The sequence below is a fragment of the Chiloscyllium plagiosum genome, unplaced genomic scaffold (genome assembly GCF_037043375.1).
Source record: "Chiloscyllium plagiosum isolate Xiang-an unplaced genomic scaffold, Cpla_swu_hap1 HiC_scaffold_2, whole genome shotgun sequence".
Classification (NCBI taxonomy): Eukaryota; Metazoa; Chordata; class Chondrichthyes; order Orectolobiformes; family Hemiscylliidae; genus Chiloscyllium; species Chiloscyllium plagiosum.
The window spans coordinates 75,104,080-75,124,391 of NW_028270140.1; the positions used below are offsets into that span (position 1 = coordinate 75,104,080).

Below are 20,312 nucleotides of genomic sequence, written 5' to 3' on the forward strand. Positions count from 1 at the left end.
CACAGACACTCTTACACATGCAAGCGCACACACACACAGGCACTCCTATACACACACACACACACAGGCACTCCTATACACACACACACACGCACACAAACACTCTCACACACCCTTACAGACACACAAACTCCCACACTCACACATGCATCCTCTCAGAAACTTAGACCACTCTACACTCATGCACACACATACAGTACTGCCTCGACATACGAACGATCCCATTCACGTACAAATCGGTTTACAAACAGGATTGTACATAAAATTTTGCTTCAACGACGTACAAAATTCAGGTATGAACGAAGGTACGAATGCAAAAAGCCTGTGTGCGACCACGTGGTTTCATTGTTCTGCTTTGCTACGCGCTTGTTGGACTCAAAACCTCTCGGGTCCCACGTGATCTCATTCAGTTCGTCTTTGGAGCGTGCGCTGTGAACAGCCGTCCAAGCATTCTTACGCCATCCGAACAATAGGAAAAATTGATTCAGTTCGCGAACTTTTTGGTTCGCGAACCGGGTCCCGGAACAGATTAAGTTCGTAAGTCGAGGTGCTACTGTATACACTTTCTCTCACAGACACTCACAACCTCCCACATGCACCCCCTCACAGACTTAAGACACTCTACACTTACTACACACACACATATATACTCACTCTCACATTCACAACCCCCCAACCCAGATAGACAGACAGATACATACACGCGCGCGCGCACACACACACACCTATATTTTGTGGGGTGAATTTGTACTTACAGAGTTACATTGTACTTTGCTCAAAAACTGCATGAATTCATGTAAAACTTTGTTATCTCACTTTTTAGATTAGAATCAATTCTAAACATCATGGCATAGACAGAGGACACAGGGGGCTAACACCTTCAACATATTGTCTAGCTAACACCAATTTCTACAGTTAACCTGAGAATGCAACTTTTAAAAAAAGGTTTTGTGATTTACACGTGAAAGAAGTGAAACTATCATCATATTCAAACAGATAAAAGACTTTACAGACAATCAAGGTATTTTTCAATGTATAATTTCAGTTACATCACACTGTAAATTTTTGCTATAAATTCTGTGCCTTACAGGTGTGTCCTCCACAACCACCTGATGAAGGAGCAGCGGAGCAGCTAGTGTGCTTCCAATTAAACCTGTTGGACTATAATCTGGTGTTGTGTGATTTTTTACTTTGTACACCCCAGTCCAACACTGGCATCTCCAAATCATGGTAGGACAGATGAGGCATTGTTCTAATTAGGTTGGAGGGCTGAATCCTGAAGGAGTACTGAAGTGATAAGAGTAACATGATATTGCTGAATAGATTGGGATAGTCAGGTTGGAAGGGGTAGCCAAGAGGAAGAATCAATAGAGTTTATTCAGGACAGTTTCCTAGAACAGTGTTATGGATACAAGTGGGTTGAGGATATTTTGGATCTGGTGATACGTAATAAGGCACATTTAATAAATGGTGTCAGAGTTAAAGATCCCATAGGAAATAGTGACCATAATATGGTAGATTTTAGCATTCAGTTTGAGAGGGAAGAATTTGTGATGTGCTAAGCTTAAATAAGGTTCATTACAAACAACCAAGGGCAGAGCCAACTGGAATGGATTGGAAAAGGTGTTGACCAGCAAAGACAGTTGAGGAGAGATGGCAGACATTTAAGAAAATAGGTTATCGCTCACAGCAACATATATCTCAATGACACAGAAGGATTCTGCAAACGGAATAAGCCAAACATGGTTAATCAGAAAGTTAAGGATAGCATTAAGTCTATTCATGACTGAGATAGATGGATCTTTAATCAGCAAGGGAATTGAGAATTATGGCGGGTAAGGCAGGAAAGTAGAGTTGAGGACAGTCAGATCAGCCATGATCTCATTGAATGTGGAGCAGACTTGATGGTCTGAAAAGTCTACTTCTGTTCCTATGCCTTATGGCTAATAGCACATTCTGTCATTAATATTCTCAGAAATATTAAAAATGAAACATCTGGAACATCTTGTTTCACAAAATATGATGCAAACTTTTTTGATGCATTATTTTGTTTGGGATTCTGGTGTAGTCATTTCAATCTTACAACATCACGTAGCTTGCTGTTACCATCCATTCTCACTCTGTTTCCTTTGAATGCCATCAGATTTGTCATTTTCAAAGCAAAATCTAGTCAACGCAAAAGAAGTAAAGAATAAAATACTCTGTGCAATTGTCTCCTGAGAGAATTATCTGCTGAGATTGCATCAGCTTTGAAATTGCTAATAAGATGTAAACAGGATTTAATGATTTGTTAATGGATTTCTTTGTTAGTCATTGTTTCTTTATCTGTGTTGCAGGCCTTTCTATCTCGTCCAAATGTTGTTGATGATTTAAAAGTATTTACTGGAAGGCATGGTTATGACATTCTTGTCTTGATGACTTTCTTCCTAAATGATGGTGGTGAAGCAATTCAGCAAGTTGCCATCTACACTGACAATGATGAACTATGCAACAGAGTAAGTAATTTCTCTGTCCTTTTTTTCTGTTCTTCAGTTTTGAAGATACATCACCGGACTCAAAATGTTCACTCTGTTTTCTCTCCATTGGATCTGAGTTTCTCCAGCAGTTTTTGCTTTTGTTTGTTTCAGATCTCCAGCATTTGCACTTCTTTGTTTTATTTAAGTAATGTAAATTTCACCTCTTGATTTCACTACATTTGTTTGCTGAATTTTATATTTATAATAATTTAAAAAGCTTTTATAATATGGAGGGTTTTTTTGCATATTAATTTAAGTACACAGAAATAGAGTCCTATTTCATTTTGGAATTTGTAATGACTACCTTTTTATTTTTGTGTCTGTACAAACTATGGGCTAGTTTATAGAAGAACCGTTCTATTTTGAAATAGCAGGATTTACTAGGAGGGCTGCAAACTTTTACAGCAAAGAATTCAATAGCTGTCATGAGCCATTTGTTTTTGTGTCTGTGTGTTTGTACAATATGCTGGGGAAGCTCGATTATCCGAACGTGATGGGCAGGCACTATTTTGTTCGGATAATCGATTATTCGGTTAATCGATTAAATGCCTTTCCTCTGGGGCTCGGAGTTTTTAAAGTCTGCTCCTCATTCAGGAGACTGCAGCAGCACACAGCATATGAGTCCCCACCCACCCCGATGCCGTCCAACACCCCCCCCCCCAATCCCAACTCCGTGCAACACATCCCCCGCCCCCAACACCTCCCCCAACCCCAATCCCGTGCGACACCTCCCCAGCCCCCAAACCTGTGCAACACCTCTCCCCGCCCCCAACCTCGTGTGACACCTCCCTAGCCCCCAAACCTATGCAACATCTCCCCCACCCCCAAACCTGTGCAACACCTCTCCCCCCGCCCCCAACACCGCTCCCAACCCCGTGCAGCACCTCCTCCGTCCCAACACCGCCCCAACCCCGTGCAGCAACTCCCCCTGTCCCAGCCCCGTGCAACACCACCCCGCCCCAAACACCATCCAACACTGCCAACCCCCCAACCCTGTGCAGCACCTCCCCTGTCCCAGTCCCGCACAAAACCTCCCCCTGCCTCCGACCCCATGCAACACCTCTCCCGCCCCAAACCCTGTCCAACACTGCCCCCCCAACCCCCATACCACACCGTCCAACCCCCATACCACACCGTCTCCGGGGCAGCTGAACTGGACACCAACAACAAGACTGCTGCATTTGCCTTTGTGGGGTAAACACACACACACGCACACACACAGACTGACACACACACAGACTGACACACACACACACACACACACACACACACACACACACACACACACACACACACAGACTGACACACACACTGACACACACACTGACACGCACACGCGCACACACAGCCACAGCCACAACTTTTTATTGCAAGTTTTTGACCAATTCCACCTTTGCCCTGTACAGGACAATGTTGGTGAGATTATGTGGGGAACGGGGGGTTTTGGGTACACCCCTGTGTCGAACTCCAGGGAAATTTGGGGGGGAAAGAGAGGGAGGGCGGGAGGTCAGTCATTTGGAGACGGTGCCTGTTTAATCACTGTAATCAAAAGACGCGATCAATGTTGGAAACACGTCTTTGATGTAATGTTTCCATCGGGACCTCGATCTCCTTCGATAATCCGATTTTCGGATAATTGTTATTCGGATAATCAAGGTTCCTTTGTACAGATTATCAGGAGCCAAGGAGTTGTTCACAAATAATGTTGATTGATTCTCACTAACTGACCAGATTGTTACTGAAATAAAGTTACAACAACAATGATACAGTGAAAGAGAGAGAGAAAGGTGTGCTGTTGTTCTCCCCAGCAGAAGCAGACTGTTCTCTGTAGTGTAAAAAATAAATCATATTTAATTTGAAAACCAGTTTCCTTTTCTGCAGCAGTAGCTGTGAGCAATGGCCTTTGAATTGAAATCAGCAACATTTTCCAATTGAATTGTGCGATACTCTTAAAAATCTTTGGAAGCTTCTAGAAAAAGTCAACTGAACACGGCATCAGGAAGCAAAGATCACTGAACTGACTTTCCATGGGTTTTTTTTCGACCTCCACCAGTATTCTAGTTTATTCATTTGGTTGTCAATGTTTGTGTGTATGTTAGGGGAGCTTATAAGGGAATTAGAGTTTTAGTTAGTAGCGTTACATGCCTTTGGTTTATATCTGTTTACCTGTAGATATAGTCTAATTATGTACACCTTGCCACAGTGACTCTTGCTCACTCGACATGAAGCATTAAGTCTGATTTCCCTCCACAGACTCTGCTGAGCTTTTCCAGAAATTTCTGGGTTTTTTTTTGTGGTGGGCAACAGTTAGGATAAATGGGACATTTTCTGGTTGACAATCTAACACATTGAGAGCCATAAAGACCAATGCTGGGGTCTGCATTAGTTACAATCTACATTAATGACTTGGATAAAGGAACTGTATTTTCACCAGATTTATTGACAGTACGATGATTAGTAGGAAAGCAAGATATGAGGAAGATCAAAAAAGATTTCTGCGAAGATGTAAAGATAGTTGAGGTAAGTGGACAAAATGGAGGCAGATTGAAGATAATGTGAGGTTGTAATCTTAATAGGAAGGAAAAAATGAGAAGAATTTTTATTCTAAATGAAGAGTACTTGCAGAATAGTGTGGTACAGATGGATCTGGATGCCCATGTGTAATTAGAATGACAAATGGAAGCTATTTCTTTATTGCTAGAAGAGTAGCATATAAAAGTAGCAAAGTTTAGTCAGAAATGTGCAGGGCATTGGTGTGACCAGGCCTAAACTGTCACTTACAGCTTTGAACTCATTATTTAAGGAGGGGGAGTACTTACATTGGAGTTGGTTCAGAGAAGGTTAGCAAGGTTGATTGAGGAAACTCTGGAGTCTGAGCCTACATTTTGGGAATGAAAAACATTATTGCAAAATGTCATTTTCTGAGGGGACTTGACAGAAGAGAATGTTTCCCCTCATAAATAATCTAGAACTAAGGGACACAATTTCTGAATAAGGGATCTCCCATTTAAGAAAGTGATGAGGAATTTCTTCTTTCTGAGGGTCACAGATCATTAGAATTTTATACTCTAGTAAAACAGAAGCTAGGTCATTTAATATATTCAGTTAGATAGTGTTTTTTTTTATCCATGTAGGGAGTCCATGTTTAAGGGGGAAGATAAATGTCGGGGAATTAAGGCCATAGTCTGATCAGTCATGATCATATTGAATGGTGGAGGTGAGTTGAAGAGGCTCCTAATTCCCATGCTCAGTTGAAAAATAAGTATATGCATGCACCAGCTGTTTGTTTTCAGAGCTACAGAAAGACATTTTCTTATTCTGATGGCACAATATAAACTGGCTATGATTCTTCTTCAGGGGTTTGAGTGAGATATTTAGTAGTGTACAAGGAACCAACATACAAATACATGCAGTTTGGCAGCATCTGCAGAGAGAAAACAGAGTTAACATTTCGAGTCCGGTGCCCCTTCAGAAGGGTGTGCCGACCTGAAGAAAGGTCACTGAGCTCGAAACATTGACTCCGTTTTCTCTCCACAGACTTGGTAAGCTTCTCTAGCATTTTTTTTGTTTCAGATTTTCAGTATCTGCAGTCCTTTGTTTTAATAGATGAAACCATTCGCCCTTCTGGTGTGCCTAAAGGGAGTAGTACATTAGAAATTAAACTGCACTCTACCTGGAATCATTGTAAAATTTAAACTCAGGTTTCTGTAATTAATAAAGATGACTATTTATTGAAAGTACTGCCAATTTTTTTCATTAACTATCAACTATGGGACTAGGAGTGTGCCAGTTGATGAAGTATTTCGGATAATCGAGGTACACATAACTGCAGGAAACCCTAACCAAGTGAAGCTTTCAAACATCAACATCCCTCAAAAGATTTACGTAAACATGTCTATACACCTTCTAAAATCAATATAAGAACACATAATAAGTAATAGAAACATAATTTAGGGGGTATATGCATCGCTGTTATATCTTATTTACAGCCTAAATACTTGGACCTCACAGTAGTTCACAGTATTTGAGACATATAATTTTTTATGGTTTATCAAGAGTGCTGATTGATAAGATGCCAATTAAAATAAAGTTTGGCATAATTAGACTTTAACTACAGGTAAACAATTATGAACCATTGGCATATAACTCTACTCATTAAAGCGCTATTTTTCTTACACGTAGACAAAAAAAAGTCTTTTGTAGATGGAAGGAAAGCGTGAAAACAAAGTTCAGTGGTACCTGAGATCATTCTTGCGTTGGTCAGAATCCTGCTCCTTGGTCTTCATCCTGATGGTTCCATTTATTTACAAGAGGCACAGGATGGCTGATTCACTTTTAAAACATTCAGACAGGCTACTTTAAAATCACAGTTTACAGTAGTTGTTGGAGGGAAAATAACTTGGTTTTCTTCAGATTTAATTGGTTTTTATTGTAGGGAGCTCATGAGCTAATGGTCTGAAAGATTTTATGTATCCTGTTCCCAAGCTATTCAGCTAACTGAGAACCAATCACATAGTTGTTGGCAAACAGAAGGCCTTCTCATCAATAACTGGTGACTTGTCCACAAACCAATCATCTATTTTTTGCTAACCAAAGCTCTATTTGTATAGAATCCTTCCATCCCAGTTTGCCTGCAACCTTACTTTAACTGCGGTTCAAGCAGGCAATGTGTAAACTGTGCTTAAAATGAGTGTCAAGTTAACTCGCTTTCAAAATATGAAATAATCCTCCAGCAATTTTCGGTTTTAAAACAGTTCATTGTTCATTTTAGCATTATATTAAGAATACAGAGAAACAAAAGACATTGTACTACACTGAATTTTCTTTTCATAGAATCCCTACATTGTAGAAAAAGGCCATTTGGCCCAACCAGTCCATACCAATTCTCCGAAGAATATCCCATCCAGACCCATTCCACTACCCTATTACTTTACCTTTCCCCTGACTAATGCACCCAGCCTATACATCCCTGAACACTATGGACAACTCAGCATGGCCAATCCACCTAACTTGCACATCTTTGGACTGTGGGAGGAAACCCATGCAGACATGGGGAGCAAGTGCAAACTCCACATAGACAGTGCCAGAGGCTGGAATCGAACCCGGGTACATGGCGCTGTGAGGCAGCAGGGCTAACCATTGAGCCACCATGCCGTTCCATCATCCCATGCTCATGAGCTCTCAGAAAGAAACTCTCGTTTACACTAAAATTGCTATAGAATAATTTGGTAGCAAACAAGCATTAGTTAATATCAGGAAATAACTTGAAACTTACCCAGTTCATGCCCCCTGTGTAAAGACAGCCTCCAGTAGAGTGGAAAAGTTTTATTAACAATTTCTTTAGTCCTGTAAAATATTGGACAGATTTTACTGTTTCTCAAATTCTCTGCCCCGTCTATCATTAAATGTGAGATGCCTCATTTATGCAATGAAAATAGAAAGAAATATCTCTGAGGCCGTGGCCTGAATTTTAATGTAGAGATGGGTGCTAAGTAGGAAAGCTGTTGTGTTTCAGAAATCCACAAGACTGAGTTCCATAGACACTGTGCAGAACTTAACTGCAGTATTGTTTTATTGGTGTAACTACTCAAAGGCCACCTGATTCACAAGGTTGAAGCCTTTTGGCCAGGAAGGCAATGTGCAGGACTGTGGTCGGAGTGAGAAAGACCTTTGTGAGGAAAGGTTTGGGAATAGTTCCTTTGCCCATTGTTGGGATATGGGAATTGTCCAAGAATTGTTTGGAGTTTTGGATGTGGTGGAGGAGAGCCAATCACTGCGGTGAAGGTGTTTAGTGGAAACCTTGTTGACTATGAAGGACACATCCTTTCTCCTTCAGACCCTTCAGGTATGGGTTCAACTTCTCATGTCTTCTTTCAGCTGACATGTTTCCCAAGGTCTGCATTATTTGTAATAGTTAAATGACCAACCAGCCTCCTGTAAGGGAAATAATTGCCATCTTCTTGTCCAGCCTTCATCAAAACTGGAGACTTCAGGCAGGTTGGTTCCAGTTTTTAGACCTTTTGCATCTTAACTTATTAGAGAACCCCGGATTTCAGTCCCATATTTTAGTGACAGCATCATATGCCCCATAAGGTGGTTCCCAGGAAGCGGGGAAGTGTTTCACAGTTTTCCATGCTCACATCCCCAGTTTACAGGTGTGGTGGTGACTTTACGTACCAGACTAATAACTGAGAGGCCTGGTGTAATAAGAGTCCAGAGATATGAATTCAAATTCTACCACAACAGCTGGGGAAATTAACTTCAGTTAATTTAAATGCATTCAGAATAACAAGCTAATCTGAGTGATCTTTATGAATTTACCAGCTGTAAATATAAAAAGCCCTCTGGTTCACTAATGACCTTTAAGGAATAATATCTGCAATCATTAGCTCATCTCAACTACATGTGACTCCAGAACTTCATCAATGTGCTTGTCTCGTAACTGTCCTAAAAAGCTATGGACATTATGAAAATGTCAAATAGCCATAAAGCCAATTAATTATCTGCACTGACCTAGGCATCAGATTCAAACATGCCCGGCCAGGTGATCATGCAAAGTTAGTATCACTAACATAAATGGATTTGTGTCAAAATTGTGAGAGCTGTCTCATATATTGGTCAAGCAGCAGTCTAACATAATTAGTCTTCCTGAATCATACCTTTCAATGGACAGACTCCTCCTCCTCCATCACGAGTATGTTCTGTGGCAGAACAAACCAAACAGAGGTGACATTAAGTGGTGTAAAGTCCGGAAGTTCTCGGCCTGGGTATCTTCAAAATTTACACCGCATCCCATGATGACTTGTGATTTCAAGTTAAGTGTAGGCAATCAAGCCTTTCTCTAATTGCCACTAATCCTTTGCTCGAAGCCCCTCAGCTGATGAGTCTTTGCACCCATACATAAAACACCTCTGGACAAAACACTGAATATAACAAGAATGTACTCTGACAGGAACTTCAATGTCTATCCCCAGGAGAGGTTCAGTTGCACTTGATGCAGCTTTTGTTGCGATTAGTTAAGGACTGTTTGAAGAAAGTTGGAAAGAGATGGGATAATTTGAATATTTTCTAGATTGTTAAGGATCTTGTGACTTCCAAAAATTACATTCAATAGTGCTTTGGGCTTGACACATTTACTAATTCATGATGTCAAAAGTTTAATACAGAGGAACCTCGATTATCTGAATAATCAATTATCTGAACGAAATAGTGCCCGCCCACCTTGTTTAGATAATCGATTCTATCTTAAACAAGGAAAGCCATTAAACAAGGTTCCAAACAGCTTCTACGATTGCAAGAGCATTTGTCAGTTTCCAGGAACTTAGTGTTGCGATAGCGCCGCCTCATGCTTGCGTTTACTTTCTCGGCCATTTTTTCCATGAATGGCCCGATAAAGTGACAGGAATACCCTGGACTGTAAAACACTTACTTTTACAAAGAGCTGTGAACTAACCCAGCACGGTGGGGCGGCACGGTGGCACAGTGGTTAGCACTGCTGCCTCACAGCACCAGAGACCCGGGTTCAATTCCCGCCTCGGGCGACTGACTGTGTGGAGTTTGCACGTTCTCCCCGTGTTTGAGTGGGTTTCCTCTGGGTTCTCCGGTTTCCTCCCACAGTCCAAAAATGTGCAGGTTAGGTGAATTGGCCACACTAAATTGCCCGTAGTGTTAGGTAAGGGGTAAATGCAGGGGTATGGGTGGGTTGCGCTTCGGCGGGGCGGTGTGGACTTGTTGGGCCAAAGGGCCTGTTTCCACACTGTAAGTAATCTAATCTAATCTAATCTAATCTAATCTAAAACCCTTACCTAAAAAAATATCCAGTTGCTGATGCTCGAGGTGCTTGTGTTTCTTTGTTTTTGCCAGTATTTTCACATGTTCTTCAGTACAGGTAAATCTAATACACATGCTTCTTTGATGTAATGTTTTTGCGGGACCTCGAGATCTTCTTCAGATAATCCAAAATTCAGATAATTGATACTCTGATAATTGAGGTTCTTTTGCTCTAATCCATTCGCAGTTCTTAATGGAAATCAAGTGAATTTGGGAAAGCGGATAAGCGTAATTTTTCAAGGAGATCGAGAAGGTATTTATAGCCATAAATACTTGAAAGGAAACTGGCTTTGAGAGGCCTAGAGGCCTATTCTAACAATCTCCTAGCAACCTTGTTAGGTCTAGAGTTCTGTTTATTGCAAACGCAGAAGTCAGTGAGGCAAGAGCTACCCCAGAAGCTGCAATGTGTCTCCTCAAGTTCGGTTCATTATAGAAAATAATCCAGTGAACCTAATAGTGTTTTCAAATATCAGTACTTCTGCCTACATGGTATAACCTGAAGCAGTGGGTTGTTTTTAAAAAATAAATTCTCAACAACATGACTCCAAGTTGATTGGAATTAGAACTGGAAATTTCATGGATCTATAGTCGTCAAGAATTCAGTTGAGTTAACAGGATATTCAGTGGATGTGCGAAATTATCAAATATTATTCTTTGTTTCCAGACTTTTGCCAATAATTCATTTTTCCCTTTTGCCTTTTATTTAAAAAAAAACCCATCACCTGACTTAATTTTTTTTGCTAGCAGTACTAAGAAAAGCGATTAACCATTTTGGTAATGGAGCCAATATTTGCATTAATCATGCAACTGGTGAAGTGGTGGGGCTTGATTAAAAGCACATTCCTCCTGTCACAGTCAGAACACTTTCCATGTGTTGGTAGAAATGTTGACTGTCTCACTGAGGACACCTTGCACTGCATTTTGTGGCTCACTCAACATGATAAGTAGGATACATTCAGAGGAAGTCATGTTTAATATAAAAAAAAATTGGATATGGTTGCTGGAAACAAATAGTCTCAATTCCAGGACATTGCTACAATTGTTCCTAAGCTAGTTTTTTTAAAATTTCAACAATCTTCAGCTTCTTCATTAACCTTGCCTATCTCATAAGGCAGCATCTCATAAGCTCATAAATGGAGAGCTTTTGATGATTGCTGGCTGATGATTGCACAATATTCAGTTTCATATGCAACTTCTCACATTCTGAAGCAGATTATGCCTGCAAGAAGGAAGACATATATCACATTCAGGGTTGAGCTGATTAAGTAACATTTGTGCAACAACAAGTGTCAGTTATGGAACATTTTCAACAAGACAGAATCTAACCATATCTCATCATCATTAGATTGCATTAACATCATTAAACAACCTCCAGCAACGTTTAGGGCCTACCACTGACCAAAACTTAATCGAAGCAGCTACATCAACACCGAGGCTATAAGAATTTATCAGAAGCCAGCTGTTTTTTAGCTCCTGTGAGCCAAAGTCTGGAAACAAAGGATAAAATGTGATAACTTCTCAGGTGGCAAATAGCATGCTATCCAACTCCTGAAAATTAGTCCACTGTCTAAAAGATACAAGTCAGAAGCATAATGGCACATTCTCTCTTGTCTGAATGAATGCAGCTCTAACACTCAAGATGCGTAGCATTCCTCTCTGCTGAGGTGCGTACGATCGACAAGATGCACTGTAGCGCCTTGTTAAAATATTTTCAACAGCACCCCCTTAAACCAAGAGCTTCTTAGCGTAAAAACACACTGACATATGTTACATGCACTAACATCTGCAGATTCCTGTCGAAATGTCATCCCATCTCGACTTGAAAATATGTCGCTGATCCTTCATTGTAGCTGAGTTAAAAATCCTGGAACTTTCAGTCTAGCAACTCTGTAGGTGAATCTACCAGTTGTGGACTGTAGCAGTTCAAGGAAATTACTCCCTATCACCTTCTGAGGGACAGCTGGGAATGGGCAAATAATTCTGGACTTGCCAACAATATCTACATCCTTTGAATGAATAAAAATATTCTGAAGAATTTGTTGGGTGGAAGTTGATTACTTGGAGTAATATTTAAACTTGCACCAAATCAACTGACATTGTTGAAATTTCTGTTTTTATTTAAAAAAAATCAAAGTTCTGCTTTCAGGTCCACAATATTAATGGTGATTACCATTATCTGTTCCATCATTCATTTTATTCATGTGGTATTGATTTTTGTTTTATACAAGCTTATCTTTTGCTTCTCAATTTATAAAGAAAAAAATTTATCAAATTCTAGAAATTTAGAATGACAATTGACTAGCTATTTTGTTTTTGTTTTTACTTAATGATTTTGATTTCTGATTATAATGGCACACTACATGAATTAAATATAAGTTCCAGAAAACAGAAAATCTATTGTTCTGATTTGTCATACTAACCGTAATTATTTAACAAATTATACTTGAAATAAAGTGTTAATTGATATTTTCATTGTTTGACAGATATGCAATACATTAGAAGAGTGTCAGAATCCATCTCTTCAGCTATTGCCCATAGAAAATGGGTTGCAGGAAATCAGAGCATATCAGCAAGGAAGCTCTTCAGTTTCATGCAAACAAATGCTTCCACTGATAAAAGAATGTATCCATAGGCGACAACAAGAAATGGTAATGAACAGGAGAACTTCTTCCACTGAAGCTGTCAATGGCAGTGCTCCAGTTTCAGAAGGATCATCTGGTGCTTTAGACTTATCTGGTCCTGATATAGATTCCCAGAACACTGAATATATTGGTGACAATTTATTGGAAAATTCTCAGAATTTGAACTCTTCATTGCAGGCTCATGGTGACGGCAATTTAGATCTAATGAGTCCAGACAGCGGGTTAGCCACTATCCGAAGCAATCGGTCATCTAAAGAAAGTTCTGTTTTTCTCAGTGATGAAAGCCCGATACGAGAAGCCATTGTACCGCCCTCTAGTGTTATACATGGATATGATATGTTTAGTTCACTGCCTGAAGGTGAATTAGCTGAGGAAAAGATACCTTCAGTCATCCATGTGAATGATAATTTTGATTTGTCTGTCCTTGATCCATCACATTGCAGTAACACTAATGCTGATGTTATAGGAAATAATGAAGAGTTTTTGATGATTGCCAGCTTGTCAAAGTTAGATTCCACCCCTCAAAAAAATATTGTGGAAGATGTTCCACTAAGTTGTAATTGGCCTGAGCCTTCTACTAATATGTCAGAAGAAACTAGTCCAGAAGCTAACCTGGTAAAAGTAAAGGATGTTCATGTTTACAAACAAGGAAGTGCCGGTAATAAATCAGGAGAAGATCAAATGTTGCAGGTTGTTAGATCCCATGCAGCTAATATTTCTTTACTTTCTCAAAATCTTTCTAATGATGTAATTGGATCACAAATTGAAGATAAGAATGTCCCCCCAACACCCATGAACAGTCTTGTAGATGGTTCTCCCCTGGATGAAGGACCTCATAATATTTTTGCAGAAGATGTAATTGAGAAAATGAACGAAATTGTTATCCTTGACTCTGATCAGTCAGATTCTATACATACTGGAAAACAGAAAGAATTTGAAATTTGTATGAAACAGGATGCGCCAGGCCCAAAGGATGTCTGGAATGAAAACCAAAAAAAACTAAATGTACTTGTGCAATCTCCTGATTTTTGGACAAATTTTGATCAGGAATTCACTCAATCAGATTTTACACATGGTGATATCTGGAGTCAAATTGATAGCCAATCTCAACAATCAGTTATGAAAAATATTGATGATCAGTGGAATATAACCGAACCAAGCATTTTCCAATCAACCTCTGCTAAATCAAACGTACATGATGAATTAAACAAAACTCAAATGATCTCAAACACTAACGGGAGCAAATCTATGACAGAAGAAAATTTGTCAGGTGTCGATAATATAGATCCTTGTTACAAATTTGCAACCAAAAATTTAATAGTACACGAATCGCTAAACACAACAACACTACCAGTTCAACAGGACAAACAGCAAGGTATAGACAGTTCACATATAGGTTCTGAACAGAAACAGTGTACAGCAGCAGTAGCAAATACAGTTATTTGGAATGTACCAGTGCATGAAGTTATAAGACCTAATGAAAAATTTTCAGATATTTCAAAGAATTTCGAGCAGAAAATCCAACAATCAAACACTGAAAGCCCAGAGTCTATACAGGATTCTCAACTATTTTCATCACAAATGCCTACAATATTAAATGATTCTGAACAGGAGATTAGTTTACCAGTTGCTGTAAATTCAATTATAGGGAATGAATCTACAAATAAAACGCAAGTGACAGGTGAAAGTTTCGATGCATGGACTACATTTGACCTTGAACCTAACAACCTAACTTCTGAAAGTGAAAAATTAAGGATTGCAAAAGATGTCCCTCTGACTGCACACAAGCATGATCTAGAGTTTAGTCCTGAAAAGGAGAAAAGGCAGCTAACCTTTGAAAATACAGATGTACGGGATGACCACTTCCAGAAAAATAATGTTGAAATATGGAATATTGGTCAGCATGATTCCAACAGCTCACTATTGAGTAATCCTAATCTATTGAGTAAGCAAGTAAACAGCATTAATCAGTCAAGTCAAGAAGGGAATGAAATAGAGCAAGCTATTCCTCAGCCACTATTAGAAACTACCATTCCAATCACTGAATATGTGCAGGAAGGACAGCAAGCTCCAATTATTCATAATCAGGCAGCATTTGAAGTGGTAGAGACTTTGAACCCAGGTGAATGCAAACAAGCATCTCCAAATGCTTCAGTTATATGGAATGAATTTGAACATTGCAGCAACTCACCTTTTGAAAGTCTAGATGGAAGTGGTAAATATCTTGAGAAGACTAGTCTGCAAAGTGCAAAAAAAACTTTAGATAAAATTGAAAGTTCAGATCTGAGAACTAGATATTCTACAACTGAAAATTCATACACAGAGGACAGATGTATCCAAGAGAGCAGCCACCTTTCAACAGGGATACACTCTCCATGGAATGTTTTTGAAGAGGATGTTAATAAATCTATGTTCATAAGTCAACAATTCCAGTTCAATCAAGTACAGGAGGTTAGTCAGCCCACTGCAAGTCACCCCAACATTGGCCATCATTCTGAAACTGAAGGCAGTTTACCAGATTATAAAATTAATAAATTCTGCAGATCTTCTGAATTTGAAATGGTAGAGACAGACAATCAGCAAACTTCTTCAGCTCCTCAGACATGGAATCAGGAAGGTTCTGAGCTGAATGAAAAATTTTCAAATTCACAGAGCAAATGTGAAGAATTTTCTTATTCTGACCTAGAAGAAAACTGGGAAACATCTGGACAGCAAAGAGAACAGCCAGTGGTCAACATTTCTGATACACATTGTAAAGAACAGGATAGTCAGTTGTTAACCTCTGAAATACCACAAGACTATCCAGCAGGCACTGATATCAATAGACAACCAATTGAAGAAGACAAATTACAAGTTGTAAAGAATTCTGATCATTATAATGATTCCGAGTTTGAATTTATCCAGGCAACTACCGATTTCCCTGTTTTGAATAGATTTGAACAAGAGCAATCAAATGCACTTGATTCTAACATACCTGTAGAATGTGAGTATAACCGTACTTACACTGAAATTCCTGACACTTGGACAGACTCAAAATTTGAATTTCCTGAGTTGCTTCCCACTTGTAATGATGCATATAGTGAATTTGAACAGGAGTTAGTCAAACAAGATGAAAATATTCCTGATATTGTCAATGACTATCATCAAGATGCAAATCAGATTTCTTCAGTAAATCCTGATTTATGGGCTAAATCTGATCACTTGTTTTTTGAATCAACTACTGTAAATCCTGATATTCTGAATGATCATGAGTTAGATTCCAGCCAATCAACTTCAAACAGCCCTGATAGATGGAGTGAATTGATTGAGACAGAAAAGCAAGAACTGGGGAATCCAGATATGTGGATGGAGTCAGAAGGAAAACCTGCTGAACTCAAGACTGAACTTCCTGATATAATGGATGTAGCTGGACAGCAGTCATGGCTGTCAATGTCAGACAGTGTTGCTTCATGTGTATTAGCTGAACCAGCTGTTTATGATCAGTATCAGTATGTACATAATGAATTGGTGCAACAAGCAAGCCATTCACCCTTAGTTGCTGCGGATGCGCAGTCCTGTAAAATACAGTTAAACAACCAACAGGAAACGAAATATGCTGATGGTTGCACTGAATCAAGAGAAGAGTTTGTTACAGCAAAACAAACGTTCAATAAAAATAAAGACCTGACCGAATTAACTCAAACTATGTTTGATTTTGTACAAGAAGATAAACAACATACTTTTGTTAGTCCTGATGCTTGGATTCAGTTAGAAGAAGAAGCTGCTGAAGCAACCAGAAAAGATCCAGATTCACAGGTTAAATATCAAGAGCGAATACATTATTATGATTTAGCAAATCATAAATTTACAGAGTATAGGGACACTGTAACTCATCAAGAAAATTTGCAACATCTTGATACCAGGAATCCAATGGAAGAGATTTCTGTTACTGTGGATAGCGTATTACTTTGTGAAAATGACATTTCATGGGGCGAAACTAAAAAGTTTGAACTCTCAGGTGCTGAAAACAATGAAAACAAAAAAGCACATGATATGCCATCTGTAACTCTACAGGACAAAAGCTTAAATTCATTCTTGCCAGCTAAAGAGCAAGAGGGCAGTGTTTTAGAAGATAAATCTTCAAATCTTTACCGAGACAACAATGCAGCCAGGAAAACTGATGAGAAAAGAGAAAATGAATGCCTTTTTTCAAAATCCAGATATGCAGATGACTATTTTACTTCTGCTACTTCTAGCTATAGCCTAGATAGAGAGATACATGATCCAGGAATGATGGAATACTTCTCTGTATCAGAAGAAAATATTTTGAATATGGAACCACTGGAAGATTTTTCTCAGGCAGTAACAGAAGCTATTCATTTGAATGATAGTATTTCATCCGTAAGTATCAGTGCTTCTAATACCATTAAGGATGAGTTGGTTATGGCACAGAAAGCATCTAAAATTGGTGATGAGGGGTCTCAACCAGCTGGTCCTGAATATCAAAGTTGTAATAGAGAAACTAACTCAGACGTATCTGAAGATTCATTTGTCCATGGTACTTGTGAATCTGTAAGGCAGCCTGATTCACTAAAAACTTCCACCGACGTTATCGGAGAGAGAAATATATTTCCACCAGCAGCTGATATAGTAGCACAGCCTAACATTGATATGCTAAACCAAAGTAATATTGAAACAGAGCAAGAGGTACATAATGTTGTAGAAAGTGCATGGCTTTCATTTGGAAATACAGATATTAGCAGTAACAGCAACGAGACATCTTCTAGTTTATCATCTAGTATCCATAAATCAGACTTTTGGGAAGATCTTAGTCCCCAGGATTGTAGTATAGTTGCTGACGAATTTTCACATGTTTCTGTTTTAGAGAGTACTGTTGCAACAGAGAAGCATAAGGAGATGATAGGAAGTGAAGTAAGAGTGGAAACTGCGCAACAATTGTCAGAACTCTACGGCAAAAGCGGAGTTCCCCTTTTGGAACAAAGATTTGATAACCAGTGCAGTTCCTTGGTTTATTCGCTCAACACTCCAGTTTCCTCAATTGAGATTGGTAACGGTTCGCCAGAAGTTGACAAAGTTGGTAAATGCCAAACCAAGGTGAACTCAAGTGAACTTGATATTAATGACATCAGAATAACGTCTGATAAAGACCATGACACAGGAGAAATGGATTATATAATTGTAGCTGGAAATAAAAGACCTTGTGAAGAAGTGTCGAGTAGCCAGCAAACTAAAAATCTAGCCATAGATCTGAATGCAGATATTATAAAAACGGATTTTGAAGATAATTTTTCAACATTTCCTTCAGTTACTATTCAACCAAGAATCAGTGGAAATGAAATGAGTGACTTGGAGAAATTTTCTGATAGCTTATCTTCAACATGCAATGCCACTGCTGCCCAACTTCTAGGCAATAAAGACCAAAATCAAGGTGGGGCACATTTGGATGAGAAGCCAACTAAAGATCAGAATAAAAAATTAGTGGATGTAAGTGAACTGTTGGACACCGCACCTGAGGAATATCCTAGTAGAAGAAAAATGAGAGAATCTGGTTCAGAACATTCAATTAAAGAGCTAAAGACAATGAACCTTGTTTCTAATGAAACCGGTGTGGATAACACTAAAGAATCTGAGATTGACTATGACACCATGCATCACATATCTCCAGAAATGAATGTTACAATATATACAAAAAGAACTGTATCTACAGATGAGCTAAGCAACAGTGAAACTGAGAGCACAGCATCCCAGTTCTCTGTGAGGGAGGCCAACGTTTCACATGAAGATTTAAGTGAAAGCGAAAATGTGGCAGAACAGATTTATCCCAACCCATCTGCAACTGAATGTTGTACTTCAGTGGGAAAAGAGATAAGGAGGGAAGAGATTATTTTAATTGAACAGGGAGATTCGACTAAAGTGAGGTAATTTATGCCTTTTTATTTTGTTTTTAATATTTTTGTTAATATAGCAGTACAAATCCTTTATATACAGAAAGTTGAACATTCTGGATTATAAAACGTTTTATTTTCATTAACTAAAATGGCAAATATTGAGTGCTTTGTAAATGAAATTGACATAATTCAAAATTAATTTCAGAAAGTTAAAAAATAAGCCATTTTGGGGACCACATTTTGGTAGCCAGAGTTGGTGGTTGAAAGTGAATGGAGCCAACTGTTAAAAGTAAGTGTTAAAAATTGTATTCTTTGTGGAATAATTTTCACCAAAAGAATTCTGACAATACATGGGGATATTCAAACCTTTCCTGGATCAACTGGTGCCTCACAACAATGGTTCCATGAAAAATGTCATTGTGATACCATTGACCTGGCTAAGTCCATGGCCAGGCAACCTCACGTAGTAGAAGGCTTCCCTTCCTCACCCACTGTTCCATCTGTTCCCATGTCCTGCTCATCCTCTTCCTCTGGGGACATCTCACCATCTTTTGTCAAGAGTTTCTGAAGAGTTACTTTCTGGGCATGTTATGCAGCATCATGATATTGTTAGAAACTCTGACAGGTGGGTATTGCAGGACACCACTTAAGCATTCCAGGTTTCAAAAATGTAGTTTAAGCAGGCTGATGGACTGCTCAATGAGGATTCTTGTCAGCAGATAATACCTTTGGGATCTGTTCCTGCTCATGGACAACCTTTAGAATCCAATATCTGGGTGTGCGTGGGAAGGGATGGAAGGACAGTGGAACAGCAGAGTGTATGTATCGTGGCAGCCTGCTGAAAAATGTGCACAGACATATACGAAGATGAGTGCTATTAGACTTCCTGCTCTCTCAATGCAGAATAGGAGTTTTTTGTTGGAAGTACTACCTTTATTCTTGTGCATCTTTTAAATAACAAGTAACATTAGGTGGAAGCATACTAATGTCCAGAATGTCCAATCTCTTGTTAGAGGCTGAAATAAAAAGGCTAAGTTGTATAGTATTATGAGAGTTTTGTAATCATTACAATGTAAGAACAAGTGCACATATTTTTTGTAAAAATAGTATCAGAAAGCAGGAAATGAACATTAAGTTGCAGCCATTCCAAGCTGGTCAGGAAGTTGCATAAAATTAACGGGTATAGTTCCTGTATGTGCCTGATATTCTTTGAGCAGATTCCAGCTAAATAACCTGTCTCCTATTGAATTCAATAGAATGTAAGTAAATATTGTTATGAATAGATTGTTTAAGTAAATTCAGAATTTTGAATTATGCAATAAAGGTTAAACTAAAGCAGACTCATTAAACATATTTGCTATTGTATAGATTGTGTACCTGTATTCATTTCAATTGTAAATTAAAGGTGGGAGCTAGTCGAGAAGCTCTCCTGCTTT

The 20,312-nt window shown here is 38.9% G+C and overlaps 1 protein-coding gene across 2 annotated transcripts in view; it reads left to right on the forward strand.

Moving 5' to 3' along the window:
• LOC122561080 (protein prune homolog 2-like) overlaps positions 1-20,312 on the forward strand; it is a 435,917-nt gene that overhangs the window by 288,474 nt on the left and 127,131 nt on the right. For both annotated transcript variants that reach the window (XM_043712461.2, XM_043712468.2), the window contains exons 7-8: positions 2,337-2,495; positions 12,830-18,906. In XM_043712461.2, coding sequence (XP_043568396.2) covers positions 2,337-2,495; positions 12,830-18,906 — 6,236 coding nt within the window. The remainder of the gene's footprint in view (positions 1-2,336; positions 2,496-12,829; positions 18,907-20,312) is intronic.